General features: G+C 41.4%; 1 protein-coding gene across 1 annotated transcript in view; it reads left to right on the top strand.

Moving 5' to 3' along the window:
- Window positions 1-20,571, top strand: part of ATP8A2 (ATPase phospholipid transporting 8A2) — a 568,312-nt gene that overhangs the window by 420,069 nt on the left and 127,672 nt on the right. The window contains exons 31-33 of the mRNA XM_045844948.1: window positions 13,641-13,702; window positions 14,234-14,290; window positions 15,196-15,303. Of these exons, the coding sequence (XP_045700904.1) occupies window positions 13,641-13,702; window positions 14,234-14,290; window positions 15,196-15,303 (227 nt within the window). The remainder of the gene's footprint in view (window positions 1-13,640; window positions 13,703-14,233; window positions 14,291-15,195; window positions 15,304-20,571) is intronic.

Genomic DNA, 20,571 nt, shown 5'->3' on the forward strand with positions numbered 1-20,571 from the left:
TGGGTAGAGTTTATCATACAGGGACACAACAGAGTCTACTGGGTCACAGGAAAGTCTTCTCCAAGGAAGTGATATTTAAGTCCTTGAAAGATGAGGAGGGCCTGATCAAGTGGGCCAGGGGAGGTGGGGGGAAAGGTGGGGAGAAAGCATTCCTGGCCAGGGACAGGACCTGTGCTGCTGAGGAACCCACGAAGGCCATCTGCAGCACAGGTAGCCCTTGAACAACACAGGGGTTGGGTACACTGACCCCTCGTGCAGTCAGAAAACCACATATCACTTTTGATTCCCCCAAAACTTATGTACTGATAACCTACTGTTGACTGGAAGCCTTACTGGTAACAAACAGTCAATTAACACCTATTTTATATATTATATGTGTTATGTACTGTATTATACAGTAAACTAGAGAAAAGAATGTAATTAAGAAAAGCATAAGGAAGAGAAAATGCATTTACAGTATTTATTGAAAAAAAAATTGAGGGAATAAATGGTAATGGACGGAGACTTGCCTGGAGGTGGTCAACACACAGTAAAAAAGAAAAAAATCCACATATAACTAGACCCACCCAGTTCAAACCCTTGCTGTTCAAGGGTGACCTGTATTTCCAGTGGGGGGCCTGGACTCTAGACTTCATTCAGCCTCTCATAAGCCTTGCAGGACATCGAGCTCCCCTGGCCCGGGCAGGAAATGCCGTGGGGACCCTCCCCTTCCTCTCTCTGTCTCCTGGAGCAACTATAACTCAAAACATGTCTCCACACAGTTCTACCATCTCCTCCTGGGTCAGCAACAGCACCCGTTGTCAGAGAGCTACAGCATGAAGTGGGGTGCGGTGCAGTGGGGAGAAGAGCGTCAGGAAAAGGGGGCAAAGAAGGTAGAGGATGGTAAGATCCCAGATGGAGACCTTTTTTCAGCGAAGGCTTTGAGGTCAGAGTTACGTGGTGGAATTTGCCTATAAAATAGATAAGACTGTTATGGAGACAAACACATAGTTTGGCAAGAGAGCATGGGGTTATTGAGGAGAGGGGAGAAGTCAGTGGTGGAAATTAGGAAAGATTAGAAGTTTAAGAAGACTGGGATATGGCAGCTGATTGGATTTCTTGTTTATGTGTGCTGATTTACTGTCCTAACTGTAAGTGAGTTCTTGTTACACTTAGAATTGCCATCTCAAAGAATGTATTCACCCCACCCCGAAAGAAGCATAGGAACTTGGCACCGATTTGAGGCAATCTGGGGCACTTTGAAAACATGGGGGACCCTGAGCTAACCCATCATCTGTTCGTCCTCACTCTCCCCGCAAGTCCCCTGTCCTTCAGACACTAGACTGGGAGCCCGAAGGAGTTTTGCTTGACTAGGGGCTAAGGTCTCTTGAGTAGCTTCCTTTTAATGTTTCATACTATGTGGAATATGTCACAAAGATGGTGAATTTTACCAGAAATTCTCTCTTCACTTCCATGGGGAGAGTATTAGGTACCTATCAGTGCCGTCCACTTGGCCACATAATTGTTGGGAAGTATTTTTGAGAAGGTGTGAGTGCGTTGCTCATTCCTTAGAAAGCTTCCAAGAATTTTGCTTTGCTTATTTTTGCATGGTTTTGGATAGGCTTTACAAAGCACTTCTTCCCTGATGGAGTTTGTGATGATTCATTTCAAGTTTCAAAATAAATTTTTCCACTCAAGCAATTCAGTAAATCAGATTTCTTCCAACCATCACAACTTCATGCCTACTCCCATGGCCCGCCTGCAGCTCCCACCCTTTGATCTGAAAGTCGGTCTAGTTTAAAACCAGAGATGTCACCTTCGCCGGCACCGAAATCCATCAGGAGCCTTGGTTTTAGGCCACACTTAGGTTTTCCACGAGTATGTTCAGTCTGCATAGTTGAGCAGCCCTCCTTGAAGTGGAATGTGGTTATTGGCAAAAGAATGTAAAATTAGTTTTCATTTTTTAAAAAATTCAGATTTTTCCTGATGAAATTTAAGAGGTAGGTGATGGGAAAGAGACTACTGAATAGTTACCAGCAGAAAAAAAAACCAAAAACTCTTCTCACTTGCTCACTTCCACACCCTGGGAAACATCCCCACCCACTTACAGAACAAAAAACACCATATGAATACTTATTGTACTGGCACTAATTAAGCAACAAGGTCTTTCAACATTTTGGGAGAAAGCTTTCTTATACTTTTTAATAAATGTGCTACTATAAGATTAGGCATGTTTTATAAACTGAAATAATAATGTACATGTGTAAAATGAAACACAGTGTACTTGTTTCTGTGGCATTGTTGGGTCATTTCAGCTTGAGCTATTTATGACCTATACCAGTTACTGTAAATTTGGCTATTTTATATCATGTAAATCTGGTGGTTTGCATTGTTTCACATCAAGCACAATTTGAGCAAGGCCACCATTGCTCCCTGAAATTACACCTTCGACTCAATTATTCATTCATTAAAAAGAAAAGAGAATGACTGTTCTTTGTGCCAGGTTTCTGCATACACAGTAGCGTACATAACAGGCATGTTCCCTGCCCTCACAGAATTTACACCTAGGGAAGGCAAGATTGAACGAGGAGGATTAAATAGTACAAAAGAGGAAGGTCAAGGTTAATGGATGTATTCCAAGGAAAGCTAACCTAGTCCTGTTTTGGTTTTAAGGCTTTCTTCCCGGAGGATGTGACAACAGAATTGGAGGGTGAGTGGGAGTGAGCTGGGGAAAGAGTAGAGAGAAAAGGGCTGAGTCTGTGACTCCAAGTGCAGAGGGCACATGTGGGTGGAGGATGGGAAACACAGTGGTGACACTCAGATTGCCTCAAGACGTCAAGGGTGAAGACAAGGAGATCAGACCTCACCACCCTTTTGGAGACATGTGAGTCTTTATAGTATAAGTTTAACAGGAGCCATTGAGAGATTATAAGCAGAGAGCCACATATCTGATTCATTTTAATGTAACCACAATGGTGAGGAGGATGACCGTGGGAGTCCAGGTGGTTGGCTCTTGCCTAGTCTAGTATGTTAACAATGGCAGTGGAGGGCAACAGGCAGATTAAAGGGCTGCTTTGGAGGGAGAGCTGGAAGAATTCAATATTGCATTCACTAATACTTCCCTAACGTATCTGATTACACTATATCCTAAACCCTTCAAAAAAAGGGCTATTATAGTCACAAAGTTTACTAACAAAAATACTATATTTTCAAGTCAGGTACATGAAACAATAAGTTGATGTTGTGTTCCCTTTTAAAAGTCACTATATACAGAGCTTAAAAGATTTAAAATAAAAGAAGACCCAGAGATGAACATCAAGTGCTAACTGGGACTGAAAGGGGGAACAGTAAGTCCACGGGGCCTCTGCCATGTGGACAACCTGCTGAGAGCCCAGGTGGAGTGGAGGACATCCCCCAAATCCTGCTGCACATAAAGGAAGTGGGTGGAACTTGCTCACTAAAAACTAGAAAGGCAGAGTACTCTAGGACCTTTCAGATTTATACAAATGAGACTACAGCTTATAAATCTGAGTAACTAATATAGTATGCTTAAAATAAGACCAGGTTTCCAAATTTCAAAAAAAATTTCTGTTTTGGTTTGTCTTAAACACAGGGACTGGTAGATACAGCTCTAGTGACATCCTGCTGTTTGGAAACACAAATTGGCTGGAAGGGCCATTGTTTCCATTTGGTTAAATATTTCTTATGTTTCAGTGTCTCTTTTAATAAACTGTACCTTACACGTATTTTAAAGAGTTAGATTTGGTGTGAGGTTGTAAGAAGTGTGATCCAGAGTTCCCAGAGTCCACCCTTATAACTTTATCAGGATGTTGAATCTAGGTGTATTAGCCTGGGTGGGAGTAGCTGCTACAACAAACAATACCAGATCTCAGGGGCTTAGTCAAGTCAAGGCTTATGTCTTCACCATCCAATGAAGGACCGCATTGTTCATATGTGGTGACCATATTTTCTCATTTCCTGTATTTTTGATACTCTGACATTTGGGGCCTTGATCCTGAAGAGGCCATGCCCCTAGGCTAGCCAGTTCCTAGAGAGAGCAAATGACTGCCTTGTAAAATACAGAGCAGCCAACCCAGAGCCCACATCCCCACCAGCTCCTTTATCAAATCCCCACATACCACACCAGTATCCCCCTGACCTAAACCCTGACAGCTAGGGACAGCCCTATCACCCGGAGCCTGCTGAAATCACTTAAACTACTCAGCGCTAAGCTAACACAGCACACCTACCCTGCCTTGTCCATTCCCGCCCATGAAGACCCCAATAAAGCCTCTGGGCCATGCTCTCCCCTCTGCCTCCTTGACCAGCCCTGGTGCTTCCCCACGTGGCCCCCATGACATCCTGTGCCTCCTATTTCTGGGGGTCTGTAAGTATAAACTTCTTCCTTTGTGACAATCATTTCCGTATGTGTGTGTCTTACTGTGTCTCAGTAAAACAATGCCTGGGTCCATTTCAATACAATGGGGCTCCATTTAGTGCATGGCCCCAGAGTTTACCCTCAGCCTTAACACTGTGAGGGGAGAGCATCAGGAGCAGAAGAGCTTGTTCTTAACCGTCTCTGGCAGGAAGTGATCCATCGCAACAAGTTGTCTCAGGGCCTCGACTCGGTACCAGGGACTGGGGGATGTTATTTAGCTAGGCAACTGAGAAAAAGTGGAGTCTGTGGCCTCAGGAGGCCTCACAAGGTGGCTGTTTCCATCCTTTTAAAAGTCTATTTTTAGTAAACAAAAGTGAAAAAGTAAAAGATTGAAATTTGAGTTTCATATTCATCGGAAATGGCCATAGAGAGGAGGAAATCTAGCAAAAGGCTTATATAACCAGGAACTTAACCCAACATTGGTTATGAATGTAATTATAATCACTAACACTTGAATAAACTCTACCTTTTATATACTCTTTCCAATCTTTTTTTACTACTTTTTACTGAGAAAGGAAAAAATAAATTTTCTCTCATGAAAACATAGTGTTGGGAGCCGAAAACCTAGTTTCAATTATAGTTCAGGCGATGCAGGCATTTGAACAGAATGAGTTCTAAGAGTTTGTAAATTTGTTATACGAAACTTGGAATATATTTTCACTCTTGAGATTAATCTAAGAGTAGCTGGTTGGCATTGTACCTCCTCTGAACCTGTGACCTTGATGATATTTTGAAATTGGGGCTCTCGGAATAAGTGCTTCATAAAGTCCTTGAAGCAAAAGGGCAGGAGAAACTCGGCCTCTGCTCTCCAACCCAAATTCTTGGCGGACCCTTGATGTCAAGGGAATGGTGCCACCTCCACCTTAATTCTCCCCACTGAGTCACGTGGGAGCGAGATGCCTGTGATTTTTAGTACATATGTCCCATGAATTCTTACTACACTCAAAACACACCTCCGAATTCACCCCATCTGTTTTCTTGATTATTAAATCCTGTCTTCTCTGACTGTACTGTGCTATGCTATAACGTTGTCTTCAAATTTTGCTTTTTGTCAAGAGCCATTTCTGAGTGGATTTTTGTGGTTTCGCTGGGTAATGATGTAATGTTTTTAATGAACATTTAATTGAAATGGCATCTTTATAAAATGTCATCAACCTAGCCCTTGATCATTCCATCTGTTAGGAAAATGAGCCATACTTTTTTTTACAAACCGTGGGCTTTTCCACAATTATTTTTAAAGAAGTCTTTGCAGACAGTTTTTGAGGCCATCACTGCTGATGTGGAGGACCCACATGGTTTTGCCCCAGTTGTCCACGAAAGTCTGTTTTGGTGACTGTTTCCAAACCTCGTTTGGCTAATCCTACATTATGTTTGTCCCTGGATCCAACCAGGTTTTGCAAATCATGTAAGTCTATAGGAGCGGTTTAACCACTGCTATGGGTCCGTGGATCCTGAAATCGTTGCATTATATGGACCTCTTAAGTGAATGCACTGGCTATAGGTAACGCCCTCCTCTCTCACTGCAGCCTTCATCTGGGTGAATCTGGTCCTGGATTTGCAAAAGGCTGACTGGTCTCAGTTTGTTCAGTTAAATGCAAACTGCTCTGATGCAACAGGGGGGTTACTTCTTACCTCTCCCTTGGCTGTTGGCCTTTGCGTGCTAATAATGGGTTTGGGTCAGGCTGGTTAAGGTAAGAAAACAAAGGTTTGGTAAGGTCACAGCCCCCCACATTCCCTTTAATGGATCTCTTTTGTAGGGACATTTTTAGAGCCTTGCAGGGCCTGGCCCCTGCTGACCTCACAGGTCACTTGCTACCTCAGCCCCACCCCCACCTGGGTGCTCACTGTCCAGTTGGGGCAGGGCCAGAGGAGGCAGGGCCAGAGTCCCCTCCAGGCCTCTGTGCAGGCTGTTTTCCTTTTTTGCCTGAATTGTCCTTTAATCTCTCACTTCCTCCTAGAAAGCCTTCTATCCCACCCCACGGGGCTCTGTGTGAAGTAATGTTCTCTACTACATTTACACAGGTGTGACTGGATAATGTTCTGAAGGCTGGCTTGGGGAGCCCGACTACTCACCTTGGTTTGAGGGTTACTGTTCCCCTATCAAAGAAAAATCACTTGAGATTTTGAATATCTGACTAAAATTAAAACAGCTAAATGACAGAAAAGATGTCTTGCTCACTGGAGTGTTGGAATCACCACAGTACTGTTAAGAGTAAGCAAAGTGGGAAGAAATAATTTGGCAGGAACAAGTTTTAGAAATAAACCTGGACAATGGAAGTATGGTTTTCCAGCCAGGGGTTACCAGCAAGCTGCAGCTTATTAATGCATTCACCCACAAATGATTTCATAGGACTTCCGATCTCTCCTTCAGGGGTATGTTATTGGCAAGTTTTAACAAGGAGTGATGCCCACGGGAATTCGCCTCTAAAACAGTTGAAATATAACCTGTAAGAGAACAATCCATTCCATGGGAATTTCCCCGACAGGGTGTGCAGAGCGATAACTTGTGACTTGTATGGAAGACACTGTCTTTTCAGAGGCACTTGGCATGTCCTAGAGTCTCAAGTTGATTTGGGAGTTTCTCCTCCAAGGAATAAATTATTTCCAGATGGTATTAGTTTTGACTGGGGCAGGAGATACTCTTTCCTAAGCAGAAAACTAAAATGTAATGGTGAGTTATCCTTCTGAGATGATGAACTAAAATGTTAGATTAATCCAATCTTCACTAACAGTTACCTTAAGTGTATTCAAATAACCTCATGTGTGAACATTTTATTTAATTCCAGTAGCATTTTACTATGATGACAAGTTTAGAAATGAATACATTAAAGAACCCTAGGATCTGCAGTTGGAAAATGCCCTTGATTTCCACACCTGTCTCTTCTGTCTGTGCCAAACTGCTGCAGTGTTCAGTGGTCTTAGGGGTCTCCCTGTAGGTGCTCACCTCCTAAGTGAGCTCTCAATCCTGGAGGTAATCAGAGAGTTTGCCACCTTTCAAAGGCCACCAAGCATTGTGAGCGGCATCACTTTGTACTGAAGCCTCACACTGTCTCTGTGGGTCATGTGAGCAGTTAGGCCCCAGGACATTCTGTCCTCCTTGGAGGACACTCTCCACTCTCTGAGTAGAGAGAAGGGGGCTCCCTTCGCAGGTTGGACACTCTTACTTCAGAGTGCATTCTCTGTTCTCACTGTGGATGCTCTTTTCTTTCTCTTCTAATGCTATGGTTCCCAGTCTGGGATTTTGCCCCTGGGAAAGGTGACGATGCCTGGAGATATTTTTGGTGTTCATAGCTAAGGGGTGGGTACTACTGGCATCTGATGGGTTGAGGTTAGGGATGCTGCCAAACACCCTACAACGCATAGGACAGTGTCCCTGCAACAAAGAATTTTCTAGAAAAATGTCAGTATTGCCGAGGAGGTTGAGAAACTCTAGACTAATGAAGCGCCCCATAATTCAGGGTAAAAGTCCTGGTCTCAAGGAGTTACCGCTGCTCCCCAAACTTGTGTGCTGTGTGTATTTCCTCATGTCGTTCAGGATTTGTATCATGTGCACCTGATTTTCTGTCCACCTGAATGCTCTCCTAGAAAGTTCCCGCCCATTGGGGTTGGTATTTCAAAGGAGTACTTTCTGTTCTAATTATTTTTCCCCTTGGAGTTGTCTTGTTTAATTTTGGGGGGCCCATTTTTCTAGCTAAGTTAATGAAAACACTTGTTTACCAGTTTTATAGTTTCTTACTGTGTGATCTTTTGCATGTTATTTAACTTCTCTTCACTACCCCAGTTTCCACATCTAAAATATGCAGATAATAATACTATCTCATATAGTTAGTTTATTAAAGGAGTATTACATATGTTAATGTTGTATACTAGAGTATTATATATTAGTGTTAAATATTGGTAATGTGATATATTAGAGTATTACATACATTAGTAAATATACTACTATATGTAAAGTGCTTAGAACAGTATCTGTCATATAATGAGTGACTATGTTATCTCTTTTGAATGTGGAATTTCTTATGATGTCTAGCAATTTTCTGTTTATTGTGTGTATATTCATAAAATATGAAACATACTCTAAGCCCTTCATGTTAGACAAATGCTTTGTATATTTAATCTCTTGCAGTACACAAATCAACTAACATTTGAAATATTAGTATTAAAACGAAATTCAAAAAGCTGTCACACCACAATTATAAACTTTGAGTTTAACTGCTTCCCCCACCCCTTCTAACCCTTCCATCTGATCTGAGTTTCCTCTGGGCTCCAGTAGAGCTTAGTGTAGGTAGAACTGGGGGCACTCGGGTTATTGCTCTTCTCAATTAAAATGCCTGTTGTCCTCCATTCACAAACACTAGGATGAGACTGAGACTAGGAGAGAGAGCCTAAGCTAAACTGAAAAGGAGGAAGGTCTGAAGGTCTCTACCATTAAATATGTGGAGCTCTTTAGCAGCCAAGAACAAAGACATGAGAATCTTCAAATTCTCTGTCCTCTCAGGCACCTAGATGAGGTAATTCAGTCATCATCATCTATATCCGATAGAAACCCCCCATTTTATAGATATGAAAGTAGACTCAGAACCTAAAATTTTTAAAACGAAATAATGGCATATCTGGAGCAAGAGAGCAGAGATGGAGCCTCAGCCAGCATGGCTCAGTTGGTTGGAGCGTCATCCCATAACTGAAAGATTGAAGGTTCTATTCCCAGTCAGGGCACATATCTAGATCACCTCTTCAGTCCCTGGTCAGGGCACTTATGAGAGACAACCAGTCAGGGCTTCTCTCTCACATTGATGTTTCCCTCTCCCTTTCCTCTCAGTTCCTCTCTCTAAAAGCAATGAAAAAAAAATGTCCTCGGATGAAGATAAAAAGATAAATAAATAAATAAATAAATAAATAAATAAAAAGAAAGCAGAAATAGAACAAGCTCTTCCATTCTGACTACTGGCATTTTCCCTACTAACCCAACTTCTCTCCACTTCATTTTTCTAAATTTCCTTGTGTTAATAGTATCATGCTTTGTTGTTATCTTTTCTTATATTGTGAATTTACAATGGTGATCTGTTGGGACCAACTTTTCATGTGCTACAATTTTAATTAGTATTCCTGTATTAATAAGACCAGATCAAGTATTCTCCAGCTCAAGTAACTAATAAACTATTCACCTAGTTACCAGGCCAAAAACCTTAAAATCATCCTGGATTCCTTATATTCTTTTCTACCCCACCTCCAAATCTTAAACAAAGCCTATCATCTACCTTCAAAATACATGTGAATTTTTATCACTTCTTTCTACCTCCAACATAGCCGCTTTGACCTGCAATGTCCAATAGAGTTTTCTGTGATGATGGAGATGTCTATAACCATGCTGTCTAAGTAGTTATTAGCCATGTGGCTACTGCGCATTTGAAAGGTGACTAAGTATGACTGAGAAACCGATTTTTTAATAACAGCTTTATTGATATATAATTTACCTACAATACAATTCCCACTTTAAAGAGTACACTCTATGGTTTTAATATATTCAGAGTTGTGCAGCTGTGACCTTAATCAATGTTCGAGCACCTTCACCGCCCCCAAAAGAAACCCATACCTGTTAGCAGTTACTCCTCATTTCCCCCTAATAACCCCAAGCTTCTGATAACCACTAATCTACTTTCTTCTATAGATTTGCCTGTTCTGACCAGTTCATACAAGTAAAATCATACAATATATGGCCTTTTATGACTGACTTCTTTCACCTAGCATAAGATTTCCAAAGTTCATTCATATCATAGCATGTATTAGCACTTTATTTCTCCTTAGTGTTCAGTAATATTCTGTCACATGGATGTACCACATCTTATCTATTCACTAGTTGATGGCATTTGGCTATTGCCAATAATGCTGCTGTGGACACTCATGTGCAAGTTTTTGTATTTCATTCCTGTGCTTTTACTTCCCTACGTGGGAAGTGGAATTGCTGGGTTTTGTGGCAATGATGCATAAAGTTTTGAAGAGCTGCTGACAGTTTTCCCAAGTGGCTGCAACATTTTATTTTCCCACCAGCAGTGTATGAGGGTTATAATTTCACCATATTCTTGCCACCTCTTGTTATTATCTTTTTTATTATAGCTACCTTAGTGGGTGTTAAATGTTATCTCACTGTGGATTTAATTTTGTATTTCCTTGATGGCTAATGATGTTGAGCATCTCTTCGTGTACTTATTAACCATTTTGTATATCTTTGGGAAAATGTCTATTCAGATCCTTAGCCCATTTTAAAATTGAGTTATTTGTCTTTTTATTGTTGAGTTTTAAGAGTTCATTATATACACATTCTGGATAACAATTATACAAGTTCCTTACCAGATAAATATTTGAAAATATTTTCTCCATTCTGCTGGTTGTCTTTTCACTTTCTTGGTGGCATCCTTTAAAGTATAAAAGTTTCTAATTTTGATGCAGCCCTACTTATTTTCTTCTATAGTCACTGCAATGTTGGTGTCATAGCTAAGAAACCATTGCCAAATCTAAGGCCATATTACTCCTATGTTTTATTCCAAGAGTGAGTTTTGTACTTTTAGTTCTATGACCCATTTGAGGTGGACAGTTCAGAAGCATTAATTACATTCAAAATATTGTGCCTCTGTCACCATTATCTATTCCAGACTTTTTTCATCACCCTGAACTGAAACTTTGTAAACATTAAGCAATAACTCATTTCCCCTCTCCCTCCTCCCCCGCCCCTGGCAGAACTAAGTTTTTTATTTTATTTCATTTTAATTAATTTAAATGTAAACAACTGCAGCAGCCAGTGGCTACCTTATTGGACACAGATCTACACACTACCAGTTTCACCCTCCTGGACGGGTTGCTACAATCACTTCCACACTGGCATTGCATTTATTGTTTCTCTGGTTTTGATAGGGCAAGGTTTGTTCTCCCACGAAAGCTGTATTTTAAGAGAATCACTCACGCCATGTCACCCTCTGCTCAGAATCCTCCAGCAGTTTACTATCTCAATTGACAGTGAAAACCCACCTCCTTACTGTGGCCTATGCTAATTTGCCCCTTCTGCCTGAGCATTTCCTAGTGCAGCCAAACTGCTCTTTGTGATGGTCTTTGAGGTCATCCATGTTCTATGTCCAGAATGCTGGCAATTTCTCTCTGCCCAGAATGATATCCCCTTAGATATTCTTTTAATCACCCCTTCATACTCTTCAGATCTGCTCCATTGTTACCTTCTCAAAAAGATTTTTCCTGAATTCCCCATCTAAAAGTGCCTCTGTCACTCTCTGTTCCATTACCCTACCTGGTATTTCTTTTTTAAGATTTTATTTATTTATTTATTTATTTATTTATTTATTTATGTTTAGACAGAAGGGAAGGGAGGGAGGAAGGGAGGGAGAGAAACATCAATGTATGGTTGCTTCTCATGTGGCCCCCACTGCGGACCTGGTCTGTAACCCAGGCATGGGCCCTGACTGGGAATCGAACTGGAGACCCTTTGGTTCTCAGCCTATGCTCAATCCACTGAGCAACAGTAGTCAGGGCATATTTCTTTATAGTACTTATTACACCTGCCAGCTTATTGTGCATCTATGTGTGTTTCTGTTCTGACTCCCTCACTATAATGTGAGCTACATGAAGAGATGGACCTTGTCTCCCTAGTTCCCATAACAGTACATGCAGAAAGTAGACTTCAAATAAATATTTGTTATATAAAGAAAGAATAATGTTACCCCTTTCAAGGCTATAATCTATGTTAGAATCAAATAAATGGTCTCCGGTCTAATCTCAAGCATTTCTTTATTGAGGAATGCCTTTAAAAATGTCATTTTTGTTGTTAAAACAATCTCAGAGCCAGTTACTGCAAAGTGAACTCCCACAGTTTTGAATAACTATGAGCTAATACAGTGACTTGTTACCTTTTTGAGGTCAATTTAGCTTCTCCCTTACTTTTTGAACTTTTCCCTTCCTTTCTGTCTTCACCACCTCCTCTCCCTAAGCTTTGAGATCATTCTTCTTTAAGTCAGTGGCCACACCTCCCTCTCTCTCTCTCTTTTTCTCTCTCCCCACCCCCCACCACCTCTTCCTAGGAGAACCCTTCTGTTCCTGCCACACACAGTCCCTTGGTTTAGTGCTAAAACCTAAGGCCTGTGCCACAGTCACGATGCCATTTTGTGGTTGATTGACCTGTCTAGAATCAGGAGGAGAGGCATGCCCTGAAGCTAGATACAGGGCCCCAGGGTCACCAGATTCTGCCTATGATGAGACTTGGTTGTTACAGTGTTCTAAAAAACTAGCAGATTTTGATTCATTAATAGGATTCTTTAACACGCAGATGGGTAAATCCGTGAGCCCAGTTATATGTGCGTATAGCAACCAACTACTGTGTTGGAACTTTGTACACAAAACTCCCTATATGCTTGGCCTGTAGGCCACAGGTCTGAATTTGAGCATAACAGAGAATACAAGGAGATTGGCAATGTCATCCAAAGAAACCATTCCTGATCTTAAAATACACTTTGACCCCTCAGGATAAAAACCAGTATTTTCAAAGCAGGTCAGCTGACATGAATTAGACAACTCTATTAGAATTCTGCCTTCATGAGTATTATATACATTATAGTATATGTAAATACATCAAAAAGCAACAATTGGAAAAGATATGAAAATTAAAGCTTCAACATCCTAATTGTATTTTCTAGACGTCTCTTGTCATATTGTTTACATCCCTGCATTTGTAGACTCCAGAAGGTCATGTAGCTGCACATGTGAACATGAAGACAGTATCCTCCAAAATTCTTTGAGCTCTCCAATTATAAAATGATTTTGTATTCATGCAGTTATTTTCTTTTATTGGCCTATAATTCCAATTTAGCAGAAATTAAAGATGATTAGAAAATGAACCCTTGGAAAAGATGTTAATACTGCCATTAATAAAGACAGATTAACATCTCCTTATTCTATTCCTATTTTTAACCCAAAAAGGGAGATTTTAACTTTTATAAAACTCTAAATTTCAGTGCAGATCTATTGTGTGGTTGTCTGGTTTGTTGGAAACTGATTTTGTTTGCTTCATCTGGAGAAATACATGATGAAAATAATTCAGAATCACAGCCATAATTTTTGAAGTTCCTTTACACTTTGATAAATGTTTCTAAAGTTTTGCTTTTGCATTCTGAATGAAGTAGAGTGCTGTGCTCCGGGGGTTAGTGGTGATTTCTTTGTTTTTCAGATACCGTGTTGGCCAACGGTCATGCCACAGACTATTTATTTGTTGGAAACATTGTTTACACAGTAAGTTTATTTCTCTGTGCACTGAGCCATTCTTAAATAGCATAAGCGTGGAGTCTGCCTCTCAGAACCCTTTATTTCAGATCTTTAAACTATATATTCTAGACTTCTTAAAGTTCAGAATGGTTGTGAAATATCCACCTCATTTTTGGTGAAGATTAGGCAGAGTCAGGATTTCTGGACAAATGATTAACAGATTTCCCCATTCTTCAAATAACCATTGTACGTCTACCTGGTAGGGGAGGGTGTGCGGGAGAACACTAAAGAAGGTGATTTCCCCCAATTCTTCCAGGTTAAGTAAAGAGCAAAAGGAACTATTGTGAGAAAACTCACTAAAGTGAGGGCTTTTCTTGAAGTAAACCTACCTGTAGTCCCTAAACTAGCCCCTAGGGAATTAGCTACCTAGATGGCACTTTCCAAGTACAGCTGCCTGGGAGGAGCTGCCTCTGGAGGGGACTCCTGGGATGTCTCCCACGAAGTGAAAACAACTCACTGAGCATAACAGGGTTTCCCTGTGCCTCTTTCTCTTCACAGTATGTTGTTGTCACTGTTTGTCTGAAAGCTGGTTTGGAGACTACAGCTTGGACTAAAGTAAGTTTTCTCTAGAATTATTTCTCTCTTCACTGTAGATATATTTCCTGGTATGATACCTTTTTAAGGCTTGGAAAAACAATAAGCAATATCCAGCTACCTTATTTTAAATTTTGCATGTAAAAATCATGGTTTGATTTTTATCAGGGCAAATTTGCAACCCAAATTTTCCTGAAGATTCATGTGTGTGGCACGTAATACAGCTCTAAGTTATTAACAGTCACCTTGTTTCAAATGTGTGTGCACATTGTAAAAAAAGTACATGCAAAATACAGGACAAAAAGAGAAGTTTTAATTTCCATAATTTTAGCACCAAGAGAAAGTGACTATTGAGAGTTTGCTATATGACCTTACAGACTTTCTTCTGTGTATTTTTTAAAAAGATAATGCATTACAGAATGTAGAACTTTTTTACCTGTTTTCACTTAAAAATACATCATAAACTTTTTCTGTCCCTTAAACTATACTTCCACAAAATCATTTTTTCATGATTACAAAGTATTAAATCCTACAACCATTCCATCACTTACTTAATCGGACCCCGGATTTACACAGTTGGCGTATTTCCAGTGTTTGGGGATTATGTCACTGTGTCATGATTGGAATGGCTGGTGAGGAATGAGACAGGCCAGCTAACACCACAATATGGATCTAGAGGAAGGTCAGCTGTGGTGGCCAAAGCACCTTCATCTTCAGGGTGGTTCACGGCCACTCATCACCTGAACTCATTGTTAAACACTTGGAGACAAGGAAATCAGGGAGATCAAATTCTCCAATGTCTGGAGAGTTATCAGAATCCTTCCATCAAGAAAGCTCGCTTGGACCCAGGGATTGTAGATCGGGGGGGGTGGGGGGGCCCTCTGTGCCAACATCCACACTGCCTGAGTGTGTGTTTTCTTCTGCAGTTCAGTCACCTGGCTGTCTGGGGAAGCATGCTGATCTGGCTGCTGTTTTTTGGTGTCTACTCAACCATCTGGCCCACCATTCCTATTGCTCCAGATATGAAAGGGCAGGTCAGTGCTACTAACTGTGAATGGACTTGCCGTGTCTCATGACAATGATGCTTTGCTGTGTCTGGTCTTTCTTTGTCTCATGATGACGATGAACTTCAGGAGAGGTTGGTGTTGCCTGCTGCCATGACAATGTATCAGGAGGTAAACAAAACAAACCTGGAAGAGGTTGTCCAGTCCACGGAAATAGCATTTGAAATTTTAACTATTGTGAAAATTGTCCACGTAAGTCCTCTGATCTGCCCAGCATGTCCACATTTCTGTAGTGAAGTATGTGTTAAATACACACAGTTCTGATGTGTACATTTTATGGCTCTTGGAAAACTGGAGGTGTTTTGAGTCCCTCATAATGCAATGAATATGTTGATTATAGTTTTGATGTTAAGTGTATATTTATACTCTGATTGGTTGATAGTCACCTGTGACAGATAAATTTCATAACTATTAACCAGATCATAAATCAGTCACAATAGCTCATTATTCATCTCTTAAACTAGAGAGGCTGAGATTGGAGACTTTTATACTACTTTGAATTTTCTTCATGTTTCCTTCTCTTTATATTTTGATTGTCTAGTGTTTGAGATTAAGCCATCAACGGAGAAATGACAGACTGAATCTTAGAGGCCCAGGGTATCAGGTCTGGAGAGAAGCTTGAGAGCTCCGGGTTCTAAACCTCCTCAGTTTACAAATGAAGCTCCACGGGTCCAGGCGCTCCCATAGCAGAGCCAGCACTCCCACTTCTAGTCCATCTCCCGAGTCCCTTAGATCCTGAGTTTCCTTCCCAAACAGCCAAAATCCCACTTCTCGAGCCTTCCTGCTTCTATCCTCAGATCTATGCCAGTGTGAACACCCCTGGGCCCAAAGGGCTGCTATTATTTGCAAAGGATGTGCATTGGGTCCATTGGATGCTTGCACTGGTGTAGTCCAACATTTGCATGTGGATACTGTGCTATGGGACAGGACCAAGATGGGAAGAAAAGAACTGTGTGTTGGGGCTTCCTCTGTATCCACTGGTGTTCCCAGCCCAAGAATACATATTTTGGGCGCAGGCCTGTGCAAGGCACACCTGGCTACTATCATCTTTGCCTTATTTACTCCACAGAAATGAGCCAAAACTCCTGGGTCTGCTCCAGTCCAGGTACATGTCCAGGAGCTGTTTCATGTGAGATAACCCAGAGGTGGCACTGCTTACCTCTTTCACTTGGTAAATCAACCAGCTGATGTACCCCAGGGTGCCCGGGGCCTCCTCAGGGTATGAGCACTGAGAAGGATGGACATGGCCCACTGGAGCGGGCTGCTATGCCCCCTGATGCATCTTTACTTTCTGTAAGGAACAAGGACAAACACATACACACTTCTGAGTCCTTGTTTAAATCCACGTGACAGAGGAAATTACAGAGCAGTGAATGGATCCAGGAGATTGTTCTGCAGCAAAATGAGCATTCACTAGCAAAGAGACTTTGTACATTTAAAGAAATTGGTTACATTTTCAAGCAATGTGGTTTGTCTCCAAAAAGCAAGTCAAGGAAAGTATTTACAACAATGATGATCACTGGGTAAGGTGTCGGTGTCTAAATGTCGGCGTTGGGTTACCGTCCTTCTGGTTACAGATGGGTAAGGTCTGATGAATATTTTGTTCAGGAATGTCATTGTGCAGGACAATAAAAGGGACTGCAGCTATTGCTGTGGACAGTTTGCTAAGTTAGAGGAAAGTGACAGCTGACAGGATGGGCTTAGCTGACATGTGACCAACAGGCCAACAAAGCCAGTTCCTTTGAAAGCCACTCCCAGGGCCCTCAACAGAGAGACACTCGTAGACTGGTTGCTGACTCTCACTCTCAGCAAGAGACATTCAAAGTGCGGGGGACCACACAGTCCATGTCGTCACTGACATGCTCCGTGTTCACCGTCCAAGTCACATGCTGGCCTGTGTGGTTCGGAGGTTCAGCTTAATGGTGAAATTTCCACAGTTGGGGACTTTTGGAAGAAATTTAATGAGCCATTCCTGCCATCTAAAAGCAACGAAATCGTAATATTAAATCACAGGTCACTTTAGTATAAAAAACTTCGTATACTTTACATAAACCATGTCATTTTAACTTTTTGTTGGTTGGTTTGTTTCTGTGAGGCAGATGATGTTTTGAAATTGAACATGGCTGGCTGAGACTGAGGCTTTCGTTGGACGTTGAATGCGATGATTAATGTATTCTTTGTGTCCCTGAATTTCCACCCTCTGTGTTTAAAGAACCATTTATCATCTGCAGCCCTTCTCTGGGAAGAGCTCTGTGTGGGGAAGGCCTGTCAGAAAATAACCTCAGAGCCAACTTGAATATTCTTTATTTGGTCTCTGCCACCCAGTGGTTTGTTCACTCTTTGAGAAGTGGTGGAGAAGCATTAAAAAAACACACACAAAAAACACTTTTTAACACTTTAAAGAAATCACCTGAGTGGAGAGTGACTAAAACTTGCCTCAAGTCCAGTTTCCTGATGCCTCCAAAGGAGGATGGGACCTGGGCCCAGATATAGTCAGTAACAGGAACTGACTTCTTTCGGGGCTGTTGAAAAGATGCCTGAGCCACGCCCACCCCTTTTGTTCTAGGTTGATGTTATGAACTGAATGTGTGTGTCCCTCTCAAATTCATATGTTGCGGTCCTACCCCCAAGGTGATGGTATTTGAAGGTAGGGCCTTTGGGAGGTAATTAGGTCAGGAATGGGGTAATTAGGACAAGAAGAGGTCAGGGAACTTGCTCACTTGTTTTCTACCATACAAAGAAACCGGAAGCTAGACATCTGCAGCCTGAAAGAGGGCCCTCACCAGACCCTAATGTCAGACTTCCAGCCTCCAGTACTGTGAGAAATAAATTCATGTACTGATACATCACCCAGGCTGTGGTATTTTGTTATAGTAGCCAAGCTAACATAGGTGAGTGCTTAGGAGGGAGGGGTACTCTGGACAAAGACTGCTTTATCATCATCATTATCGTTGTCATCGTCATCATTGTCTTCATCGTCATCATCGTCATCAGATTGTAGTTATTTTTATAAACCATTTTTTGTAAAATGGTTATGAAGCAGCAGGTTTTTGGCAAGTGAGCATGGTTCCTTTGAGCTCTAGAGTGAAACTGTTGTCTAGTGGCAAACGGTGTTTCTCGCTCAGGAGCCGGAGACAGACTCCACACACGGAACAGTGTCTATTCATAACGTTGTAAACTGTTGAAAAGATGCATTGTTTCTGCTAGGGTTTCCTAAACTAATTTGATTAAATATTTCTTTGTCTTGTTCATTATATTTGGTTTTTCTCACGAGGGGGAAGGCAGGTTTTCCCTTGAGGGCAAAAGGAAGGAAGGCTGTAGAATGAGAGTGATTTTCCACTGTCAAAGAGTCTCTTTCTCCCCTATGGCACTTCATGGTATGGTGCCCCAAACTCAACCAGACTGCAAGCCAAGAAGTCCCAGGGAAAGTTTCTGAAATCAAAAAAGTCAACTGTATACTTCCTCTCCTGAGAATGTGCAACATTTGTGGGATTTTTAAGGGATGCCCTATTTTTCCATTTTTCTAGATTCAAATTAAGTCTAAAGCGAATTAAAAACTCAGCTTATATCTATCTTGCAGATAACAACAAAGTCCTCAGCTGAGGAACGTGTGCGGTGATGTTTCCCTGTAATAGTGGGTAATGGGCTTTTCTATAATGGGTCCTCAAAGCTACTGCTTAAAGGTGAATGACAAACTTCCTTTAGCCCAAAGTCGTCTGCTGAAGTGGAGCTTTGAATTAGAGATGAGGAGAACTTGACCTAAAGCTGGATCAGGAAATATGCTTATATTTTCTTCATGTTACATCTCAGAGCTTTTCATTTTAGGACTGTCAAAGGAGATGCCATCCTATTTGACCTTTGTTTAAAGGTCAAGCAACCTGCTCCAACTGGCTTTGTAGCCTTTGGCAAATCATTTAACCTGCATTAAGCTCCTTATCAGCAAAGTCAAAATAATATCACCCACCCCCATCACCTCAGAGGAGTGTGGTGAAGATATAATAAGATAACCTGTGGGAAATGCAGACTTATTTTCCCTGGAGTGACCAATTACTGTTTAACTTTTATAAATAGAAATGTTGTGATTTGAACTCTCAATTCTTTTGACCATAGAACTTCAATATTTTATAGATTCTAGATGTGATGTTTCTCTTTAAGGTCCATCGATCACCTGCATCTGAATCATCTGGGTTGCTTGTGAAAAGGACAAGTTCCCTCCAACAGCAACAACCCAAAATGCGTACTTGGAGCGCGCACACACACACACACACACACACACACACACACTCGCGCACACTGAATCAGAGTCTCTGGGTGTGGGGCCCCAACCTTCAAATGTTAATACATCTCCAGGCTATGCTTCTCTTAAAATTTGCGAACTAGTGCTCTAAAACACCTAAAATATTATTCTGTGAGAATGTGTAAGCCAGTGCTGGGTGTTATAGGAGAAAATGGTACATTTAAAATATTCACAACTGTAAAATATTAGTTGCACACAACTGTGCTTCTCGTGTATGGTGGTTATGTAAGACGCAGCCTTGGTGCCAGTGACCGCTTTAAGGCATCTAGCTTTCTAAATAGAGGATTATACCAAAAGACATTACATCGTTCACTATGGAAAAACACTTCTCACCGACTGGTGCTTTTTCTTTAAAATTCTCTTCATTGCTAGTAAAACAGGAGGAAAAAACTTTCACATCAAAGCCTACAAACTGCTAACTCCGTCTGCAATGCCAAGCGCCAGGCTCCAGCCAGTTTCTGGTGTATGACAGGCTTTTTTTTTTTAATCCTAAATACAGGAATGGGTTTACTTTGGAGTTTTATATACGTGCATGTGTATACACAATGCAAATCCCAATGAACTAAAAGCAAACACAGAGAGGAATTGTTGCCATTTGCCATTCTTGAATCTTCCCTAAGTTGTTAACTTCCCCTGGAAGGCCCAGGTAGCTTCCATATGAAACCCCAAAAGAGGAGTTTTGTTTCCAAGTTGCCTGTGCTCAGAAGGTAAATGGAGGCACAATGGTAAAGGTCATGTGGATCGCTGTCTTTGCTCAGCTATGGTTCCACAATGTCTCTCTAGGATAGACGCCAGTCTAAGAGGGGTTGGACTTGTCTTCGGGTTAACTTTTTGTGATGTGGGGACATGGTTGTTTGTCCCCACCTGCCATCCTCCTTCACTGTTTCCTAAGGGGACCCAGTTTACATTAACACAACATGCCTCGTGCAAGAAGCCCAGCA

The sequence above is a fragment of the Phyllostomus hastatus genome, unplaced genomic scaffold (assembly GCF_019186645.2).
Source record: "Phyllostomus hastatus isolate PE091 unplaced genomic scaffold, TTU_PhHast_1.1 phas_contig_41, whole genome shotgun sequence".
Classification (NCBI taxonomy): domain Eukaryota; kingdom Metazoa; phylum Chordata; class Mammalia; order Chiroptera; family Phyllostomidae; genus Phyllostomus; species Phyllostomus hastatus.